The sequence below is a fragment of the Amborella trichopoda genome, chromosome 13, assembly GCF_054954075.1.
Source record: "Amborella trichopoda isolate Santa Cruz 75 chromosome 13, AtrichopodaSantaCruz75HAP2 v2.0, whole genome shotgun sequence".
NCBI lineage: Eukaryota > Viridiplantae > Streptophyta > Magnoliopsida > Amborellales > Amborellaceae > Amborella > Amborella trichopoda.
The window spans coordinates 17,732,573-17,756,858 of record NC_142348.1 but is presented as its reverse complement, the minus strand read 5'-3'; the positions used below and the strand labels follow the sequence as shown (position 1 = coordinate 17,756,858).

The 24,286-nt window shown below is 35.0% G+C and overlaps 1 protein-coding gene across 1 annotated transcript; it reads left to right on the top strand.

The window, feature by feature from the left end:
• Positions 1-5,796: 5,796 nt before the first annotated feature.
• Positions 5,797-15,378, top strand: SEP1 (stress enhanced protein 1). Its single transcript, XM_006843961.4, has 4 exons — positions 5,797-5,909; positions 5,995-6,087; positions 12,813-12,991; positions 15,117-15,378. The coding sequence occupies exons 1-4, from the start codon at positions 5,861-5,863 to the stop codon at positions 15,219-15,221; spliced, it is 426 nt and encodes a 141-aa protein (XP_006844024.2). The 5' UTR covers positions 5,797-5,860; the 3' UTR covers positions 15,222-15,378.
• Positions 15,379-24,286: the final 8,908 nt, after the last annotated feature.

Below are 24,286 nucleotides of genomic sequence, written 5' to 3'. Positions count from 1 at the left end.
GTCTTCTAGAGAGAAAATTTCCCTGCTATCATCTATACAACAACAATAACTTTGTTGTATTAGATTCATGGTATTACAAGATAGTAAATAATTCCAAAAAAAGAACAGTAGCGAGAGAACACACCAGATGCATATGCACCTTCTCTAGCCTCAGAACCTTTTCTACTTTTCTTATAATTATTTTCTCTCTCATAACTAGAGCTCTTTCCATCACTTTCAGAGAGAGACGATAAAGACTCCTCTGATGAATAACGTGGCTTTTCCTTCTTGATCTCTTCCTCAACCTCTCTTCATCACTTGAGCTGTCATGGTGAGATTTCTTCTTCTTCATTCTCTGCTTTTTCTCTTCTTTTCTGGCTTTGTTTCTTGCTTTTGGAGAAGAATCCAAATCACGCTTCTCTTGAACCTAAGAACATGAGATTCAATTTTTTTTTACAGGTTCTCAATAAACCACACGTATAAAAACCACCATAACCGAGAAAAAGAAAAATAGTATCAGAAAGAAAAGGACTCTACACAAAATGGATAAAAAAAAAAACTCACATTGTGGAGATAATCTCGAGGGATAAAGTTTACACCAGAGAGCATCTTATAGCAGAATTACGTATTCTGCAATTTGATTTTGACTGCAAATTACAGATAATTACTTTGCGCTTCAACTAGAAAGGAAGGTCTATCTATAAACATTAGAATTTATGAACAAACCCCAAATTGTATAGAGAGAAAATACGTAGAACCTTTCGTATAAAAAGAAAATAAGCTTCAACAAAATAGTGGGTCTTACTATTTTGGAAAATCAGCATAATAAATTACATAAAAGCGTAAAAAAAAACATCCCTGATATTAGAAAACCCATCCAATTATTCCTAAATCATAACGTCTCTAATAAAGTAACACTATCAACTTCAAAGTTCGTTTAACAAGCACTTTCATATTATAAGATTAAAAAAATTTAATTTTTTCATAAATTAATATTGATATTAATTCGTTTTCCTCATCTAAAATTATTACAATCTAACTAACTCTAATAATATATATTTAAATTAAAGTTGTTGGTTTATAACTAACTATATTTAAATTGAATTTGTGGTATGTCGTGTTTATATGATTGCAAGGAGAAGCGCCTTGCATAGCATTTGGAAACCAATCACCGGGATTGGACAAAAGTTCACACATGATTGAGCCAAAGAAAGAAAGAAGGTGGTTATTGGATGTTTGAGCACGTATACTATGCTCTTTCGTGGGCATAGTATAATTTACTCCCTTATGTAGAACACTTATTTGGAGTTTTTATAAAATTTTATATTTTATAATTTATAATTTATAGTTTATATTATGAGATCATCTAATTATATCTAGATATTATTATTATTGTCGTTATTATTATTATTTTTACGTACGTAACTAGAAGATTATTTTCAAAGAAGGATTTTGAGTTCTCAAACATTTAGATCTTTCCCTTCAACAAGTATATGATTCCAGTGTAATCTTGGGATGTCATTTTCATGTTCTAGAGATCACATCCTAAAATTTGGAATTTAAAATATATTTTCAATACAAGTTTTTCCCGAGGGAGTAATGGATAGCAGTGATTTAAAAAATACCAGGTCGGTACGAAATTGCTTAGTCTGATCTAAGAATCGGTCACCCTGTTATAGTTCTACGTATATATAGGAAAACGGTCGAGTCTAGAAGGGAATCAGCAGTTCCCCACAGTAAAACAACAATTCTCTATTGTAAAATGATGATCCAGACAATCGATTCACCGATCTCGACCGGTTTTCCATCGGTTCACTATTTTTTCACGTTGTTTTTCGCTGATTCGTTGTTTTTTCTGCATGGTAAAACAATGATCTTGAGCCCCGAGTCACCAATTCGGACCAGTTTTTGGAGTACACAATTTGGGTCATTGATCCACTTTTTAAATCACTTAGGGATAGTATACTCTTGTAGGAGTAAAAAATCTTTTGGCCCTTACATGAAAATCTTTTGGCTCTTCATAAAAGGTGTAGATTGTATAACATTTAAACCTTAAACAATCAAAGTAAAGCGCACCTCCAAATTTTGTCATAAGATTATTTTGGATTTTAAGAATTCTTAGGATGGCTTGATAATCTATTTTCATTACTACTTATAAATTTTAAACTCTTAAAATAGTTCAAAATCAAATATCTATAAGCACGTGAAAATATTAAAAATGGACAGTCCAAATAATGTGTTACAAGATGTACTATTTTCAGGACTCAATATATATATATATATATATATATATATATATCAATGATTTCATGCAACTGTTGTATAGTAATATGATGCAATAACCTTAAAAACCATCTTATGGTCATTGGTTTGATCCAAATTTTGAAATATACACTCTTTTCATTCTAATAAACAATCACAAAAAAAATAAAAAATTGAAAAGACAATCTAGAAAGTATTTTTTTAGCCCAATTAACATAGGCCATTTATTTTGGTGAGATGCTTAGATCTAGGCCTTAGAATGATTTTTTCATATCAAATTTTTTTGGGATGGCTTTATTATTATTAGATGAATATTGTTAAAAAAATAAAAAAAGCATTTTGAATTCATAAAGGCTAAGATCTTGAAATTCACAAAATGAATGGTCTAGATTCGTTTTTGGAGGGGACTCATTTTGACCATATCTAGGATTCAAATTAAGCTGTTTTTTTTTTAGGATTGATTATTGAGATGAAGAGAGTTTGTTGGAAAAATTTGGGGTCATACAAATATCACAAACATGGTTTTCTAGAAGTGTCGTTGCATTATACTATAATACAACAGTTGCATTTGATCATTGCTTATATATGTATGTGGGAGTGGCTTCTGCCAGCTCACGGGTTGACCATTTTATCTTTTTTCATCTTTTTGGTGCACCACTTCGTGAGCAAGGAGCTCTGCGACCGCAGCATTAAATGGCTTAATAGGAAATTAAACTACTACGGTGTTAGCCAATGGCTTAGATTCAAACTGGGCTGATCTGACGGTTACAATCTTATTTCATATTTAAATTTTCATTCTTTTCCTACAAATCCAAATCACTTGAAAATTTTAGGCATTCATTCTTCTCATCAAGTTGCACCTAATAAAAATATATAAAAATAATAATTCACAAAATGTAAATTGAACAAAATACCCCTGAAATATTTCAGGGGTATTTTGATCAATTTATATTTTACGAATGATTGTTTTTATATTTTTATTATATTATTATATTTTTGAAGAATGGGCGCTCCAAATTTCAAATGATTTGGATTTGTAAAAAAGAAATGAAAATTCAAACACGTAATGAGGTCGTGACCATCAGATCAACCTAAATTCAATCTGGTCCATTGGCTGACACTGTAGCTAACAACCCGTAGATTGACAGGATCTTATATATATATATATATATATATATATATATCGAGAGAGAGAGAGAGAGAGAGAGAGAGAGAGAGAGAGAGAGAGAGAGAGAGCAATGATCCAATGCAACGGTTGTATCATAGTATAATGCAACGACACTTCTAGAAAATCATGTTTGTGGTATTTGTATGACCCCAAATTTTACACACATACTCTCTTCATCTCAATAATCAATCTCCCCCCAAAAAAAAGTTCATTTTGAGCTATAGATATAGTCAAAATGAGTCCCCTCTAAAAACGATTCTAGACCATTCATTTTGTGAATTTCAAGATCTTAGCCTTTATAAACTTAAAATCATTTTTTTCTTTTCTAAACATTGTTCATCTAGTGATAATAAAGCCATACAAAAAAATTGAAAATGAAAAAAATCCTTCGAAGGCCTAGATCTAAGCATCTCACCAACTGAACTGCCTTCGTTAATTGGGCTAAACGTTCAAGATTGTGTTTTCAATTTTTTCTTTTTTCTTGTGATTGTTCATTAGAATGAAAAGAGTGTATATTTCAAATTTTGGATCAAACAAATAGCCATAAGATAGTTTTTTAAGGTTGTTACATCATATTACTATACAACGGTTGCATCAAATCATTGCCCATATATATATATATATATATATATATCATACTTCTATATGTGAAGATGATCAATTATAAGGCTTTCCAACATCAAAAGAGAACTTTCCGATATATTTTCAGGAATTCTTCCATATAGGAGACCAAATACAAAACTATATTAATCTTATGCTTGGAAGAGTATTCGACTTGGATTATCTCATTTGATATGGGTTATTGGAGAAGGCCGGCTTGTGGATTTTTTGGTAGACCCATGGTTATCAAAGAGTTATCGGGACCTTGAGGTTGTTATGCCAAATATCCCTAATTATATTGGTGGTGCTCCTCAATCCTGGGTTTTAACCCCACCTACATCAGGTTCTTTGATTCAGATATGGCAGCAAGTTGATAGATTTACTATCCCATTACAGCCACATAGGGATTTTTTAGCTTCGATTCATTCAGCAAGTGGATTATTCTCAACTAAAAAGGCTTGGGAGTTTATTCGGCATAAGGGTACTTTTCAGAACCTTGTGGTCATCAAAATGTCATCCTTGAGCGAAATGGTTCTCTTGGTTGGCCTTTCACTATCGTTTACCCACTATAGCCATGGCCCCTCATGTGTCTCCTTTTTGCAAATACATTGATGACACCCCTTGCCATCTACTGTTCCTCAGTGAGTTTTCACAGGCTATATGGAGATCTCTTGCATGGCGTTGCGGGAAACACTTTATTTCTGGCTCTTTTATTCCTATCATGCTGAGAAGTTCGTTATCTTTTAGATTCAAATCAAATGGTTTTTTCAATATTTGGACGTCTCCATTCCTCACAACTATTTGGATTTTATGGACGGAATGCAATCAAAAAGTTTTCCAATCAAAATTAATCAGGAGGGAACAATTGCTTCGACATGTCATCTCTGATGTTCAGGAGTTAGCTAATACTAAATCATGGACATTCCATGTTTCAGAAAAAGCACGCATTAAATGACGTGGCCCAGTGGTAAGGCAGGGGATTGTAAATCCTTTTTCCCCAGTTCAAATTTGGGTGTCATTTGTCTCGTAATGTCAATGCCAAATTCCAATTCAAATTTACATTTCAATTGGGATCATCAGAGGGATGAATTGGCTATCCCAGTGGTGTGGTCATTTCTTAAACCTAATTACTTCAAGCTAAATCTTGATGCAGCTTCATTGCATAACTCAGGTCGAGCAGGTCAGGTTGGTGTTCTTAGAGACAACGATGGTATTGCAGTGTTTTCAAAATTTTTTGAAATCACTTCTAATAATTATGTGGGATTCTTTGCTCTTGAAGAAGGTCTAACTCTAGTTGTTTTGTTAGAGTATTTCCCTATTCAAATTGAGAGCGATTCAGCCCTGCTCATTAGTGCTATTCATGAATGCTGTCGACCTCTTTGGAAGTTATATACACTTACAACAAATTATAGACGTCTTTCTAATTATAGATGATTCATTACCTATATTTATCGTGAGACCAACATGATAACTGATATTTTTGCAAAGAGAGCCGCATCTCGATTAGAAGCCACACTATTTGGCGTTTTCGTCATCAGCGTTTATTTCTTTTACTTTACTCGGTGGATTGTTACAATTTCTTTTACTTTACTCCGTGAATTGTCACAATGCCCGGTGCCAAAGTCGTAAAGAAGTGAGCTGTGCCCTTTTCATTTTAAAATATTAATAAAACAGGAGTAGGCTCTCCCCAGTGGACGTACGAAAGAAAAAAAAAAAAAAAAAAATGTAAACTTTTTCCTCCATAAAGTTAAACAGTCTCTTTCTCAATCTAAAGGTTCAGACAGTCCCGCAGCTCTGGCGGGGAAATAGGATAAGGATTTCTGGAGCGCGCAGAGAGAGAGAGAGAGTGATATGGCTCAGTCCCTAATTTCTCCGTGCATCTCTTTTTTCGCTGCAGCAGGTATTTTGCATTCTCTTCTCCTTTTCTGTTCAAATACTGCAATGAAAGAGAGAGAGACCACTCATTCTCTCACTTTCGTGTGCAGATGCCAATTCCCGACCCATTCGCCCTCTCCATCGTTTCTCCTCCCCAAAATTGAGTGTCGCTGGGGATACGTCTTTCCGAGGCACCCCTCTCTGTAAGTGACATTTCATTCTTTCTCTCACTTTCCTCTTTAAATTCTTGAATTTCGCCCACTCTCAGTAAGGGAGTCGCTCCATGACTTCTCTTTTGTTTTGGTTGAGTTTGGGTTTTACTGTGTTATTTTCAAGCTTTAGCATTTTAAACACTTTGTTTCTCGATTAGACGCTGGACGATGAAATTATTCAATGTGATGCCTGGTGTGGCTAAGAAGTGCAAGGATTGACTCTGTGTTCGAATACCGGCAGTAGGTCTCGGTGCATCTTCAACATTGTGACTTTGCTTTCAAAGCCTCATCATTTTCTGAGAAGGAATCAATTCATACCAGAAATAATGCCCTCATTGGGTTGAATCCAACATTTGTCGACTTCTACTGCTGCTACGGCAACTACTACTAGCACCGTGGCAACTACTACTAGCACCGTGACTACTATGGCTTGCTTATCCAAGAGAATGGACATATTCTGCTGCTGCCACTGCTATTTCTTTTGCAGTCTATACTGTATTCAATAAATATAGTGTCTGGTTTTAAATGATCCTTAAGCCTTGGATATGAAGAAAGAGGGTAAGACAAATGACCGGAAAGCTCCTAATGCCATAAGTTATCATATAATGCAATGGATAAGGAAATCGCCAATTTTCAAATTGTCTGTTGGCTGATTACCCAAGCTCCTCTCAGGCTGGGATCATTACAGTTGACAAGTGCGTGCTGATTTCCCTGGTTCATAGTGATCAATATGATCATTGATCAGCACGCTAAGAATGCCACGAGTCCCACATCCATTACTTTTTCTCCTCAATATTAAAGTAAATAATAGGTTTAAGCCAGCCTCCTTCAACATTATTGATCTATTGTCCAATAATCAATACTAGTGTTTATGCACCTTATTCCACAAAATCTTATTCAAAGGTTTCTTTTTATATTTATCTAAGTGATCCTGATTCTTGTGCTAGATAAATACCCAAATGGTATTTGAGTTTAGATGCTAATGAGGAACAATAGTTAAACATCTCGCCAATTGAACTCTCTTTAAACTTCTCAACCATACGATAAACATCCTTGACTGATAGGGTACACGAGGAAAACAACAGCAGTAGCTGCTAACTGGAACCGAATATGAAGGAGTCTACCTCAGTTCTCAATTTGGCCCTCCAGTTGTTGCTTAGTTGCTTAAACATTCAAGGGCAAAAGTTTTATCTTTCCTAATACTTGCAGCTCCCTTTTTATATGCACTTCCGTGTGGTGCAAAATTTTCATGAACTACTAATTATAGATTCTGTTCCCAAGTAACTGTTGCTCTTGATTAAAAAGTATAGCTAATGTTTCATTATAGAATCTAACAACTCATCTCAACTATGTTACCCAGACACTTACATTTTTGCTGTAGTTTCGTTGACAGATGTTGACACTTGGACACCATGGCGAGACTTCGAGATATATGGATAATAGCAAAAAAAAAAAAATGTATAGAGCACAAAGGTGGGGTTTGAACCCAAGATGTCTAGTGCCAAATTCTTGTGATCTACCACTGCACCAGCACATCTAGGTCTAATAAGTATGAGCTAATTATTATATATACATTAGAAGTCTATTATTTTATTGTAAATAAATTTACAGTTGTGCCCTATCGTATTGGCCTTTTAGACTGAAATACTAGACCCTTGTCCATTTCTAGGTAACATAGCTTGATAAAGGTAGCAATGGACCCTTCTTAGGGTTTCTTTCCACGAATTTCTAAGAGACCTAGGTTCACAGCATGCATATTGAGCGAGACTGCACTAATTTTTCTTTCTTGAAAAACCCTCTATGACTAGTAATGCTACCTTCCCAAATGGTAGTTGTTTGTTCACATTATAGTAATATGAAACACATGCAAGACGTGTTAGAAAATGAAGGCTACGTCCATATATAGATAATTTGTGTGGCATTACACACTATAGTTGGTTGGGTAACCTTTGGAATGTGTGTGTGTGTGTGTACATATAGGTGGACTGGCTATATGCAGCGTAGGCCAAATACAATACCAGCTAGGAGAGGAGTGATTTGGTTCAAGTAGAAGTCTCTAAAAGGGCAGGGGGAAGGCCCAAAAGGATATGGATGGAAGTAGTGAGAAGAGATATAGTGACTTATGGTTTGACTGAGGGTGAACAAAATAGTGGAACAGGATTCGTGTAGCCAACCCCAAGGGGCAAGGCTTGGATGATGACAATGATGATGATTATATATATATATTATTATATATATTATATAGAATTAGTACTTATGCATCACAAGTAGGATTGGATGATAGAATTAAGAGACAACTTTGGGAGGACATAGATGGAATAGTCCAAGACATACCAAATGGAGAGAGGGCCTGTTTAGCAGGGAACTTAACTGGTCATGTAGGAAAGGATAGTACAGGATGTGAAAGGTTACAAGGGGGATATGGGTTTAGGGAAAGAAATGAAATTGGTGAGACTATTTTAGATTTCGCTATAGCCTACGACCTAGCAATAGCAAACATGTACTTTAAAAAGCAAGATGAACATTTTATAACCTATAAAAGTAGATCACATAAAAGCCGGATAGACTTTTTCCTAGTTAAGAAGGTAGATCGACCATCTTGTAAAGACTGCAAAGTTATCCTAGGAGAGAGTTTCATTACCCAACATACGTTTGTGGTTATGGATGTCTGCATAAAGACATGGAAGAGAAAGGGTGAAAGTAATGGGTGTCCAGGAACTAGGTGGCTGAATTTAAAAAATGAGAAAATAGACTTATTTAGGGATAAATTAGTTGAAAAAAGGAAATAGAACTTTGAAAATGATGTCAATGTAATATGAAATGAGACGGCTGACTGTATCAAGAAAGTGGCAAAAGCAGTTTTAAGAGAATCTAGAGGGAAAAACAATTTTGATAATGAAACTTGGTGGTGGAGTGATGAGGTTCAAAAGGCCATTAGCAAGATATGATTATGTTATAAAACTTGGCAATGCAATAGAAATGATCAACTTAGAAGAATATAAAAATGCTAGGAAAAGCGTTAAACAAATAGTAAGTAAAGTTAAACTTATGGCATATGATAATCTATACAACAAACTGGGAACAAGAGAAGGTGAAAAATATGTATTCAAATTAGCAAAAATAAGAGAGAAAAAATATAGGGATCTAAACCATATTAAATTCATTAAGAGTGAGGATCAAAGGGTCTTGGTGAAGGATGACTAGGTCAACGAAAGGTGGAGAGTTTATTTTCAAAAACTTTTAAATGACTAACACAATGGGAACATAACGGTAGAAGGAACTGTTGGTATAAATGATATCGGAGGTCATAGGTACATTCGTAGGATTAGGAAGTCAGAATTAAAAGAAGCTTTGTAAAGGATGAAGATAGGAAAGGCTTTAGGACCAGATGGTATCCCGATAGAGGTTTGAATGTGCATACAAGAGATAGGTATTGGCTGGTTGACGAAGCTGTTCAACAAAGTGTTGAGAACCAAGAAAATACCAGATGAATGGAAGAAAGGTATTGTGGTACCTATTTATAAACACAAAGAAGACATACAAAATTATGCGAATTATCGAAGAATCAAGCTTATGAGCCATACTATGAAGCTCTGGGAGAGAGTGATTGAGCAACGACTAAGGCATGAAACAAATTTATTCGAAAACCAATTTGGTTTTATGCTAGAAAGATCAACAATCGAATCTATTTTCCTATTTAAGCAATTGATTGAGAAGTTTAGGACAAAGGGAAAAGACCTCCATATGGTCTTTATTGATCTAGAGACAGCTTATGATAGAGTACCTCAAGATTTGATTTGGCGGGCGTTGAAAAAGAAATGAATCTCCAGACACTACATCGACTTGGTGAAGATATATATGATGGAGCATTAATTAGTGTACGAACAACTAGTGGAGAGATGAGTGAGTTTTCAGTGACAATAGGTCTACATCAAGGGTCAGCATTGAGCCCGTACCGCTTTGTTTTAATTATGGACGACTTAACTAGGCACCTACCGGGGGAGGTACCATGGTGTATGTTGTTCGTAGATGACAGTTTTGATCGATGAAATACAAAACAACGCCAACACAAAGTTAGAACTTTGTAGGGATTCTCTATAATCTAAAAGTTTTAAAATTATCCAGACTAATACAAAATATATGAAATGCAAGTTTAATAATAATAAGATCAGGGATGACGAAGTAGTTGAGATTGACGACCAATAAGTGCAAAAAAGATCGCACTTTCAATATCTTGGGTCGATAATCCAATAAAATAGGAGACTGAGGAAGATGTCGCACACAGAATTAGAGCTGGGTGGGCAATGTAGAGATGTACAACTGAAATTTTATGTGCTCGCCGAGTACTAACAAAGCTGAAGGGCAAGTTCTATATGACAACTGTGAGAATGGGGCGGAATGTTGGGTAGACAAAAACAGTATACCCATAGAATGAGTGTAGAGGAGATGAGGATGTTGAGATGGATGAGTGGCAAGATAGGAATGATAGAATTCGAAATGAATCCATTCGAGAAAATTTAGGTGTAGCACCAATCAGTGATAAGATGAGATAGAGTAGATTTCGGTGGGCTGGCCATGTGTGGCACCGACCCAGTACAACACCCATTAGGAGGTGCAAGTTAGTTCAAATGGAAGGATTGAATGGGCAAGGGGTAGGCTCAAAAAGACGTGGTTGGAAGTAGTCCAAAAAGATATAGGGACTTATTGCCTCACTGGCGGTATGACGTTAAATAGAGCAAACTGGAAGACCAGGATTCGTCTAGCTGACCCCAAATAATTGGGAAAGGCTATACTGATGATGATGACACACACACACACACACACACATATATATATATATATATATATATATATATATATATATATATATATATATATATATATATATATATATATATATATATATATATATATTGGAAGCATCTACGCAACGCCTATGAGTGAGATGCTATAGTGAACTCGCTCATAGCGCCATCGCCGTGTTTTTCCGGGCAGCGAGGATTTTCGATCGCCACGGACATAGCACCATCCGTGCCGGTCAAAAAATCCACAAAAACTGCCACATAACACGCGCCGTTCGTTGCGGCTCTGTTCAATAAACTGCCATGGATATAGCGAGTCTGTGACGGTGGCAAACACTTCATTTTCGTCTATAGGCGTTTTTAAGCTTTTTCTATATATATATATATATATATATATATATATATATATATATATATATATATATATATATATATATATACACTGAGGCCCTAAACAAAGTAATGCACACCTACAAATTCTGTTGAAAGATGTTGCTGTAGTATTAGGAATCTTTGTGATGGCCTAAAAATTTATTGTCATATCTAATTATAAAAATTTAAAGCTCAAAAAATAGTGTAGATCAAACAAATTTATGAAAGCTTGAAAATCTTAAAAATTGATGGTTTAGAAAATGCATTACAAGATGCACTATTTCCAAGACTTGAAATATATTTTCTGTCATGTCCATACATCTTGAGGTCGAGAGGATTGATTTGAGGAATTTTTGGGCATCGAAACAACTCTTCTAGTGAATTTTTGAGGTGTGCCTTAATTTAATTGTTTACGTATGTATATGTAGATATATATATTAGCATCTACAAACGATCGGACTAATGACGTATACAATACTTGAATTATCGATGTAGATGCTACATAGTTGGTTCTCATCCTTTGGGGACTACGAATGTCCCGTCGACAAAAAGATCGCCCTAAGATGATCATCGCATGGCTATTGAGAACGAATCAAATCAGTCATTCACAACCACTAATGAAGTATTCCTCGAAAGTTAAGGATTAGTATAGTAATCCTTTTTAGAAATCTAATGGATTCGGTCTTATACATATGCTAGGAAGGTAATCAGGGGCTTGGCTTGCTTTCATGCGGCATGTTTGCTTTGTTGACGGTGTGCATACTTGAGTAGAGTTAGTGTATAGGTTAGCATGTGCTAGTGCATACTAACTACTTGTTTCCATGCTTTAGTGTGTGGTTAGACTTCTTCAGCATAGTTCAGTGACCGTTCTTTCGTGCTTTGAAGTTGGGTTACAGTGCTTAAGCAAGCCCCCGTGCTTGTGTTGTGTATAGGTTATCCGAAGGAACCTTACCTTTTTGGTTAGGTGTGTGTCTTTCATATTAGGCGTGGACCTTTGCTATCAATAATTGAGATATCAACCAACTTATTAACTATACTAGACCGCTTGATGGAAGGATTCCTGGACTGGACTGACTTACCTAAAGCAAGGAAGGCAAGACGGACAAGGCAAGGCAAGGACAGGTAGGAACATGCATATCTATTTCTTACTCTAGCAAGGCCAGGTATGGACAGGACCAAGAATAGGTTTGACTAAAGCAAGGACATGCAAGGCAAGATGCACGCACAAGACGGTTGTTAAGAACTCGGGACTTTTTAGGAATGGCAGGGCTGTCATGTATATATATATATATATATATATATATATATATATATATATATATATATATATAAATACACACACAAAATAATTAAATTTTAACCAAATAATTAATTTTGTGACCAACTGTAGTTAGTTATCATTTCTTAATTTTCGAGGTTCATTCTTAATATAAGTGAATTATGAATATTTCTTCTTTTAATATTTTGAAAATTTCATAATTAATTTCTATTAAAGCATGCACTGATAATATGAGAAATCCTCTGATAGTGCTCTGTTTACAGTGGTCCTGCAAACTTCAAGCCCCAGGAAAACGGCACTTAAAGTGACCCTGGTTTCTATTAGATGTGAGCAAGGTGCAAAGGAAGGTGGCAGTTTGGGAATATGGCTGGGTCGTCTTGCAATGGTGGGCTTTGCAGCAGCTATCACGGTTGAAATTTCTACAGGGAGGGGGCTTTTAGAGGTATGTGGTATAGAAGCTGGAAATGGTAATTTGATATTCTGTGAAATGTCATTCCCTTACACTCTTGTTTCCTAGAGTGGGTTGTTAAATATTCTTTCTTTTCATCATCCTAATTTATGGGCTTATGTGTTTGAGCCTCACGTATCTCTTAAGAGTTTTTCATTTTGGGGATCAGTTCTTGCTTTAGTTTTTTGTGTACGTGTTTGATATGCTATCAAACTGCGATTAAATATTATGTTCTCTGTCCCTCTCTTATCTTTACTGCCTGGAACTCTCTTATACTTTTCCATCTTTAATATTGTACTTGTCATGCCGCCTTGTAGATAAGTGGTGTTTGTTTTTCACGTGACTCTGACTTTTTTTGATCTTTCTTGGTATTTCTGCGCATAAGAAGTTTTTTCAATGCTTCTGTAGCTTATGTTTGTTCTTATATATCTTTGTGAAGTCAGCCTTTTTCTATACCTTGTCCCTCCACTTCCTTTCTGAAGTTTCTAAAGTCATGTTCGGTTTTGCTTTACTCCCATATGAGGTTTCCTTTTCTTTCTTTTCCTTTTCCATTGTGGCACATGGCCAGTGTATATTATGTAAGTGACGGTATAGCATACAGGCACAAAAGATTGATTTTATCTTTCTGGATTTCATCAATACAATCATAGTGCCCCTCAAAATTTGAGTGATGTGATTGATACTTGACAAATTTTCCATAAACAGAAATGCTTTAACATAGCTGATGATCTATATTGATCTGCTGTATGCTGATAAGATGTGATGTCTTTGATTATTAAGGATTATCTTGCATACATCACAATAAGTTTCGTGAGCTACATTTCTATATCCAATTGTGCTATATTGCATTCTTCTTATAGTGAGTATTCTTTGTATTTGCCTACATGTAGTTGAGGATGCTTTCCCTCATTCTCAACTAATATGTTATCAGAGCCTGATTGAGGAAGTCAAAGCTATAAGCTTAGAATCAGAAATTTTCTACGACATTATAAGAGCAGGTTTTCAAGATATTGTAGAATGAAGACGTACATGACCACTCTTAAGGTCTCTGGCAATTTAAATCAGAAATCTCTTATCTAGAAGTGTCATATATGTGATTATTTGTACATGTCATACTGATAAATGCTCTTGGCCATAGATTGTTGGGTTTTAACTAGGTAATGAGTCAGCTATTACTTTTGACTTGATTCCTAACTGCATTCGGAGATCGGCAATGTTACGCAGAAATGGGTGACTGTTAGCATCTAACATGGATAGACTCTTTAGAAGTGCCAATCCGGAAGTTGGCCATTTAGAAGCGACACGTTCGTATGTGATGCAGACTGCTTTTTGGAGGCATAATGTTTCACCTAGATGCCAATTTGGGATGATCTAGAGCTAAGTCAATGATGTCGTTGAGAATCTATGACCCTTATCTTTATGGAATTTTCTTGAATTGGGCATCTTGGACTAAATATCTCTCTTTGTGGAATACATTCTGTTATATATGAACTTTTACTGGCCCCATTTCATAAAGGGGGCAGCTATAAATACTTCAATATCTTAATATAGTATAGTCACTTATTCCCAAAAGAGATACTTCTCTTATGTTGTGATATATCCACCATATCGCATATTAAGGAGTTTTTATGTAGCAATTTTAGATGAATGTTACAACACATTTATCCTTTTTCATGATATTATCAGTTCCTCCATAGCAAGCATGTTGAAGGCTTGGGACTGTCTAGTGGGATTTGGCTCAGGCCAAGACCTGAGTCAGTCAATATCAACAATGAAAAAAGAAAATAACAAGAAGAGACTTGGGTGAATCTCATAGGGAGAAGGGTTGGCAGACCAGCCTCTAAGTGAAAATACAATGTGCAAGACAGAAAAATATAGTTGTATGAACGGGATGTGAAACAGCACTGGAAATTATTGGACCATGGGGCTTCTTTGCTATGTGAAATTAGAAGTCTAAAACAACAGCTGTAAAGTACTTTAAACAGTAGTTACTGTCCAAATTCTTGTATTTTTCATTAATTTTGATAATTTATGTTATGGACAGAATCCTTCCATTCCTGCAGAAATTGGAAATTTCCATTTTCCTCAAACTTGTCATCCATTTTCCTTTGTGTTGCAGAACTTCGGACTTTCAACGCCCGTACCGACAGTGGCCTTGGTGGTCACAGCTGTGGTGGTAGTTCTAACAGCATTTTTTATTTTTCAATCTGCATCTAGTGATTGATTGCTTTTATTGAACAATTTATATTATCCGAAGTTTGTAAGTTATTTGTATTAATTCTCACTTAATGACATTATAGATGTTCAAATGAGGATCCACATAAATGTTTTGTATGAGTTCAAATTGGACATAATGACAATGCATTTTCTAGATGTTCAAACGGGGGTCCAAATAAATGTTATGTATTAGTTCAAGTGGAACATCAACTCAATATTTTTTTAATCAAAATAAATATTTGTATTAATAATCAAAATTTACTCTCTGTCGTGTATTCTATATGAAGATTCCACAAAAATGGGTAGACGAAGATTCCACAAAATGGGTGGGCAAAATTTTGTAGACCTCTTGCAAGGTTGACACTCTAGGGTGGAAGTTGGTTTGTTTGGCAATGGATAGCTCTGGTGTTGAAACTCCCTCTTTTAATGTTGTGTGCGCCTCTGTATTTGGTTCCTTCAATATATGTTGAAACCAGACCTGAAAGGTTGTGATGAAGGTGTAAGATTTGCTCAAACATGCCGTAAGTGACAAGAGCATTTAGAGGAGCCTCCGGCCCAGGTAATCACATTTTGTAAGGCAACCTCTATGAGCAGCCTCGAACCCACCTTCTATCGAACAGTTGCAGTACAATTAGCAGCGTCTGCCTCTCGATGAGGATGGAGTTTGTGACTCCAAGCATGTCCAAATGAGGGAGAAAGGTCTCAACCTGGTAACTCCTAAGTCCCACTGTTGCCAGTAAGGCTTGGGATCCCCCTCGGCTGCCATCAGAATTGAGTTTTATTACCCCTTGATCAGGGGCCACCCAAAAAGACGACTTGGGGATAGGATTGCAAATGGACTAGATGATGCGGCGACATTGGGTTGCTTGATTCACGTAAGCATAAGCTTGGAATTTCTTGCAGGATAAAGCCAGGCAATCATCATTGCTTTTATTCAATTGATCAATGCATTTGGATGTAAGGAGTTTTTCAAAATTCTCTGCATTCTAACATAGTGAACAAGAATCGCAAGTACCGACAGTCACCATGGTTGATGGTAGTAAACCTGCAGCGAGGAAAGGGGGAGTGAGCTAATGTTGGAAGAGGCTTTTTATGAACCTGTGAGCGACCCATTGCCCATCAAAAGGGACAAATAGAAAATGACCATACCTAAGAAGCAACTTGGCATTGCAAGGGCGGGTGATCTATCATCTCCTCTTCATTCCTACACATCAAACACCAGTTTGGGAGCAAAATAGCCATATGTTGAATTTGGTCTAGAGTGACAATTTTGCTGGATGCCTCTTACCAGCTGAAATGCTTGAACCTTTAATGGTGCAAGCGTGGCCCACATTTTCCGGATAGTGGCTGGGCGATGTGTCAAAGATATTGCCAAGTTTGGTGAGATGAGGGCCTTAAGGTAAGAGGGAAACTGAGACAGCTGCACTGGGGTTCCTTTTGATTTTATCACTCTCGCTCAGGGAGAAGGAGAGGGATTTCAGGGAGTCTAGCATAATGGTGAGGTTGCCGACTTTATCATGTCGAGATTTTGATAGGAGTGAGTCCAGATATATGGTGAGTCCAAAACTTTAAACACTTATGCTACAAGATCTTCCTAGTCCAAACTGTTTCACTGTTGCGATGGTCAAAAGACTCCGACGCCTTTGTGCAGTCTGTGTAGATAGAAACATGCTTCGTGCTATACAATTGAGGAACTTTTTAGTTAATATGCAAAAGAATGAATTAGGCAGGTTTACAAATGTTTGCAGGAATTCAAGAAAGTGAAGAAAGACTCAGTTTAGCATCGTAAATATGGGGCTTTTAGATTACTGTGACAAATGGCTAGAGCTTGGTTTCATGTCTTAAGGAGCAAACAAAAGTAATAACGATTTTTTTTTTTGGTTGATTATGGTGAAAGATACAAAGCTGAAAAAAGAAAATAAACTTACCTACTGCTTTTGGTCCAGGAGAGAATACTCTGCTAATGTTAGTGACGTGAGCATGGAATGGGCAAAAATAATGATGTAATGAATGTATTCATCATGAGTTGAATTCCATTGATGTACATAAAGTAAAAGACTTAGAACAATTCAAAATTTCTTTTTTAAAAGCTTGAAAGAGAATTTTTCATCGGGGGCATCTCCTAGAGTAAAATAACAAAACTATGAATATAAGGGAATGTCTATAAAAGCACCATTTGTCTATTGTATATAGAGGTCATAATCATTCTTGTCCATTAAATTTCAAAGTGGGTGGTTGTAAGAGTGTCATTGAATAGATACAAAATTCAAAACAAAAATTCTCGGATTTTGTAACACATTGCAAACCATTCAATTTGACATCTAATGAATGAGAATGATTGTGACTTCCATGTGCAAAAAATAAAAGAAATTTATGTGGCAGGTACCGCATTTCTATATTTGCGGTCCCCGAGATCTAAAGCATCTATCAATGGATGCATAAGGGTGGTTCATCTAAAAACAATTGAAACTTATAGTCCCAATGTTTTTTGAATAGAATTATTATTTTTAATTTTCAAAATTTTTTTATTTATTCATATTCATAATCTCCATGTTACAGATTCCATGTCCTTAAAAATTAGGTCAAAAAATCCATCTAAAAAATAAAATTTTTTTAAGAGGCAACTCATATCTACATGGACCCAATTCCATAATATCAACGTGGATGCATGAGTATCATAATAAGTGATTGTACTAGGTGGGGCAAAACTGACCTCTATGAGGATTTTGGATGTTTGAAAAAAGGTAACTCTCTATATATATATATATATATATATGAAAAAGTCTCCTCAGTGCTTATAAGCGAAAAGGAACAGTGATTTCGCTTACTCTCATTACCGTCCAAAGTTCATCGCATGGTCACGATTGTCCAATAGTATTTTATTTTTCATTTTTTTTTACAAATCAGAATGATCTGAAATTTGGAACGTGTATACATCTTAGTGAGACGAACTTAATAAAATATAAAAACAATAATTCGTGAAAAAGGTTTTGACCAAAATGCCCTTGAAACTTTCGGGGGGTATTTTGGTCAATTTATTTCATGTAAAATATTTTTTTCATATTTTTTTATAGATTCATCGATTTTTTATGAACACATTGTCAAAATTTCAAATCATTCTAATTTATAGAAAAAAAAATGAAAAATGAAACACTATTGGACAATCGTGACATTGTGATGAACTTTAGACGGGGATGAGGGCAGGCAAAATCACGGTTTATTTTCGCCTATAGGCATTTTGTAGTATCTTTCTATATATATATTTGTAGTATCTATATATATATATATATATATATATATATATATATATATATATATATATATATATATACACACACACACACACACACACACACACACACACACACGATCTAATGACCACGATCATGTTTCGTATTTTAATTTTAATATTTTTTATACAAATCTAAATCATTTGAAATTGTGGGCGTGTGGTCTTTAAAAATAGAAGAATCTAATAAAAATATAAAAAACAGAATTTGTAAAACATAAATTAATCAAAATATCCCAAAACATTTATAGGGGTATTTAGATCAATGTATTTATTTCAACTTATTTTGTTAATATTTTTATTAGGTGCACTTTGGTGAGAAGAATTGACGCGTAAAACTTCATACGATTTGGATTTGTAGAAAAAAAATTAAAATTAAAAATGAAATGAGGTCGTGATCGTCAGATCAGTCCAAATTCAATTTGGGCCATTGGGCTCATATGTAACTGTGAGTTTGTGGGCCTACGCCAACTTTTTCTTATATATATATATATATATTTTACTCTAAGTGTTTGAGATGAATTTGCATTTTTACTAGTAAGATTCCTTATTAAATTTGCCATCCGTAGGTTGCGAATAATGACAATTTGGATATTCAGGGGCCCAGCGTTTTTCCTAAGCGGCTATTCCTGGCCTTGGCGGTACTTTGCAATAGGCTTTCCCTTGTCTCTTGCTTTAACTCTCGGACCAACTTTCTGGGATGTAAAATTTAACTTGGTATCCTTTTATAAAGATGTAACTTTTATCTCTTACAGCTTATTTTGTAAAAGAAACATGTTTACTGTTTTTTGACAGTCTAACTATTTACACAGTTCCAGTGTTAGACAGTTCTACTGTTTTCACTTTGACAGTTTTACTGTATGGCTCTGATACCAACTTCGGCCCGGATCTACAGTACTGTCTTTATGATCTTAATTCTTGAAAATTTTATAAATTTATTTGCATATAATCTGAAATTTCAGTAGTGAAATTTTTATAGTAAATAGGTGAATAGTATATTATTGTATCTAAGTAATTCTTGTAGAATCCTATAATAATTAAGCACAAATAATATTATGCAAAGAAAGGAAACAATAGAAATATCTATTACTAACCATTGAGCATATGTTAATTCTCTAACTTTTATGGTAAACAGTATTTTGAATTGCATAATGAAATTTTCATAATAAAACTTTATTGATACCTTGTAGCACACTTTTTACAGCACACTATGGACAGATTTTTACACGTTATTACAATTACACTAAAAGTAAAGAAAACAGGAAAAGAAGCAAAGAAGAGAAATAACTTAGAGACGAGGAAGAGTATGGAAACTTACTGACGGCATATACAGTAGCTGGAAAATAATTTCCAGTGTTCTGGACAATAGGAAGGAAGGGATGTAATATTGCAGTCACACATAAATTTAAAGAGAGAGAAGAGATATTGAACCTGGATATTGAAGCTACGGGGTCAAGGTAGTTTTGATTGCATGAAATATTCTGATCAGGGTGAAGAGGTCTGAACAGGGTGAAGAGGTCTGAACAGGGTGAAGAGGTCTGAACAGGGGGAAGAGGTCTGAACAAGGGGAAGAGGTCTGAACAAGGTTTTGCTATTATAGAAGACTGAGAAAAGTTCTTCGGTCTTCGAATGGGAGCAGAGGAGAAAAGAGGAAGAACCTCAGAGAAGGAAGAGACTGAGAGAAAAGGAGAAGAGAGGCTATTCGACCCTGCAAGAATGAGAGGTCTCCTGGCCTTTTATAGACAAACATCGATTGCTTCGTTGTGAAGCAACGAATAAAGCTAAAGGAGATGGATGAGACGTAAAGGAGGGTGAGATGACTTAAAGCAAAAGAAAAAGTAGACTGACATGACTCAAAGAAGAAAAAACAAAAATTTTAAAAGAAAAGCTGCCGACAAAGCATCTTTGTACAGTGCTATGTTTGTCGGTTGCCAAGTGGCTACAGTATTTCTTGTCGGATATCTTTTTGTCTTATTTGTGAGTGGCTACAGTATTCTTGAGTGGCTATAGTATTCTTTGTCATCTTCCGTCGGTGGCTTTTGTCGCTTATAAAATCTTTTTTCGTCTTCCGTCGGTGGCTTTTGTCGTTCATAGAATCTGTTTGTATCATTGATGCAGACTTCTTTATTGATGCAGATTTTTTATGGTATTTGGCTAAACTCATCCGGATCTTCTTCTGGCTTTGATTCTTCTTCCGGATCTTCTATGGGAAGATTGAGATATTGGTTGGTATGTAAAGGTGATGATTGCACTGTTTCTTCTAAGGAAACTGGTTTTTTCCCAGCTTCAGCAAAGATTTATCTCATCTGTTGTTCTAATGTTTCTTTAGAGGCATTAGGGTTGGACTGAAGCATGTTTCTTAGATATGTTGAAAAATCAAAGGATGTATTAGCTGTTTGCTGGCTTGGTTGATTTTCTGGAGTTTTTGGTGGTATTCTTTTGGGTGTAAGTGATGTGGGGTCCATATTGAAAATGTCCCACCACTTGACAGATATGGTTTTTCCAAGCCTGGGGATGTAAGAATAATCTCCAGTAGTATCAGGGGATATTGAATAATCCCATTTCATTATCCAAGGGATTTGGTATAGGGATATGAAGTACAAATGGATATCAATGGATTGGTCAGCCTGATTATATTATTGGAATTGGTCCTGCACTTTTTTAAAAGCAGGAGGTAAAATTTGAGAAGTTGAACCCCACACAAAAAACCAATTTTTGAACCAGGTGGGGAATCTTTCGAAAATAGGAAGTCTAAACTGGATATACCAGCTGTGTGTATTATTAGGGTTTTGATAGTAGAAAAACTTGTGCCATGCCTCTATATATTCGGCATACTTATAATATTTGTATGAAAAGTCTGGGTTATGTAATTTCTTTCCATGCGTGGGATTGCAACCCCACTCTTCATAGGAAAGTATCTTTTTGATTTGGTCCTTAGAGTATGCAATGGTCCTAGTATTTTGTTGGTAGTAGTGGACAACGGAAATGGATCCCGTTTTCATTAAAATGGCCTCAAAATATTCTCTTGTTTTAACCCCATTGGAAGGGTTAAGGTGGTTGAGTAAATATATAAGAGCAAGGTTTCTTGGCTCAGAATGAATATGTTTCTCATCGATAGTGATATCCATGAGATAGGCTCTTTCTATATAGGAGGATTTTGGTATATTGGGTTGTTGAGCAGACTTGGTCTGGGCTGGAGAATATATGGGTTTTGAAGCTATAGCTTCAGGGTAGGTAATCTGATGAATAGGTGATTGTGAAGGTGACCTTGTTGCCAAAGGTGATGGTTCCCCTTCGTATGGTATTATATTTCTCATGGGTTGTTTATCTCGGCAAGAATTGCCTCGAGAACCCATTATAGTACGTAAAATTGATGAAAGTGATATATTAGTATTTTTATTCTCCTCAAATAATTGCAATGCAAGAGATAAAGGTGTTTTGTCGGAGTCAGTGTTGCCCCCCCTGCAAAAATTCATGGGTTAAAAAGTCAGGGAGAGAATTGGAAGACCCGGGAAGGTGTTCGATGGAAAAATCAAAAGCGGATAATATCGCTTGCCATCGAGCAAATATTTGTTTAGAAACCAAATTTTAAACATCTTTTTGCAAGATATCTTTGGCTGCTTTGCAGTCAGTTCGTATTAAGAAATGTTGATTTAAAATATCACTTTGAAATTTAGTAACACAATGAACTATAGCTAATAGTTCTTTTTTGACCATACAATAATTTAATTGAGTAGTATTCCAAGCTTTTGAAGTATAACGAAGTAATTGTTTTTGAGAATCAATTTGTTGTTTTAAAATTCCACCTAATCCTTTATCAGAAGCATCACATTCTATAATTTTGAAAGCAGTTGGATGGGGAAGGGAGAGGCAGTCTAATGTCTTTACCTTGCTTTTTATTACTTGAACTGCTTGAGTGTGAATATTCGTCCATTGTGGAGGATTCTTTTTGAGTCTATCATATAAAGGTTTAGAATCTAAAGCAAGGTTAGGATAGAAATCACTGACATAATTTAAACAACCTAGGAACCGTTGAAGTTCCTTTTTATCAAGTATTTGATCGGGGAATTTATCAGCAAATTGTATGGATCTATCTATGGGAATGATAGTTCCATGATGGATCATATGTCCGAGAAATCTTATATTGGTTTTGAATAATGTTATCTTTTTGGCTGAAACGACTAATCCAGCATTCTGGACAGCATGTATAAAAGTATTAATGTGTTTAATATGTTGATCTATTGATTCAAAGAATATTAATACGTCATCAATATAAACAATCATAAAATGATGATAGGCATTAAAAACATCATTCATTATTTTCTGGAATTCTGATGGAGCATTCTTAAGTCCAAATGGCATAACATTCCATTCATATTGTCCAAATGAAACATTGAAAGCCGTTTTATATTTATCTTGTTCTTGAATTTGTATTTGCCAGTATCCTGACTTCATATCAAATTTAGAAAATATACAAGCTTGGGCAACTCTATCTAATAAATCTTTTTTATTGGGAACAGGGTATCTTATCCATTTTAAAACTTTATTCAAAGGTTTATAATTAATAACAAGTCTAGGAATTCCTCGTTCTTTTTCAGCTTTTTTATTAACATAAAAGGCTGCACAGCTTCATGGTGAGGAGCTTGGTCTTATAAGTTTTTTATGTTGAAGCTCATCAATCTCTTTTCGGTACATATCTGGTAAGATAGTATTCATTTGTATTGGTCTAGCTTTTGTAGATATTTGTTTTTCATCAAATCCTTGTTCATATGGTAAACTGATACTATGCTTTTTTCTTTCCCAAAAAGCATTCGGATGCTCACTACATATTGAAGTTTCTATTTGTTGTTGTAATACTTGAATCTTTTGTTGTATTGAAGAAGTTTGTAATTGTTCTTCTATAACCTTATATTTAATTTCTTGTTTAAGAGTGCAAAGAAATCTTTCTTTGTCTCTTAACTGACTTTTCACATTATTTAGCTCTTTTACTTTTGGTTTATGGATAAAATTAAAATGTATTGGAATATGTTGAATAGTTGAAGATATTCCTGTTTCATCTATGGTTAAAGGATATAACAAGGTAAGGAATGGAACTCCTAAGATTACTTATTGGCTTAATCCTTTTACCATTATAAATGGTGTATCAATACAATGATGATTGTTACATACCGATGCATTGGATAGTTTATATTTGATAAATAATCTGCCTCCATCGGCTGTATTTAATATTTGAGTAGTTTTGTCAAAATATTTGGAGGGTAAAAGTCCTTCATTGATATAATTCAAATCAGCATCAGAATCTATTAGGGTTGATGTTTCAAAACTATAATCTTTAGCAACAATAATCTTAACCTGGACAAACCATTTTTGTACCACTATTTTAGCTATTAAATTGACAGAAGGAATAGGTACTATTTTGGCTTCTGAGGATTCAGGGATATCTGAGGATTCAGGGATATCTGATGATGGATTTGGATCATATTTCATTAATTCATCAAATTCTATTTCATCTGTTTCTGAATCTTGTTGAGACATTTGTTGTAATTCCAACGATGTAATTCTATTTTTTAATTGAACTATTTCAGTCTTTATTTCTTTGTATTCTTTTTTGAGATCTGTAATGGTAGGTTCTTTTTGTTAAGAAGTGTGTTGGTCACTTACTCTTTTCATTATTGAAGCAAAATTATATTCATCAGGAGACTTATTGATAGGAAGTGATTTTGCTTTATTTTTCGTGATAGAGATAAATTGAGTGATGATAGCTCTTTTTTCTTCTGGATCAA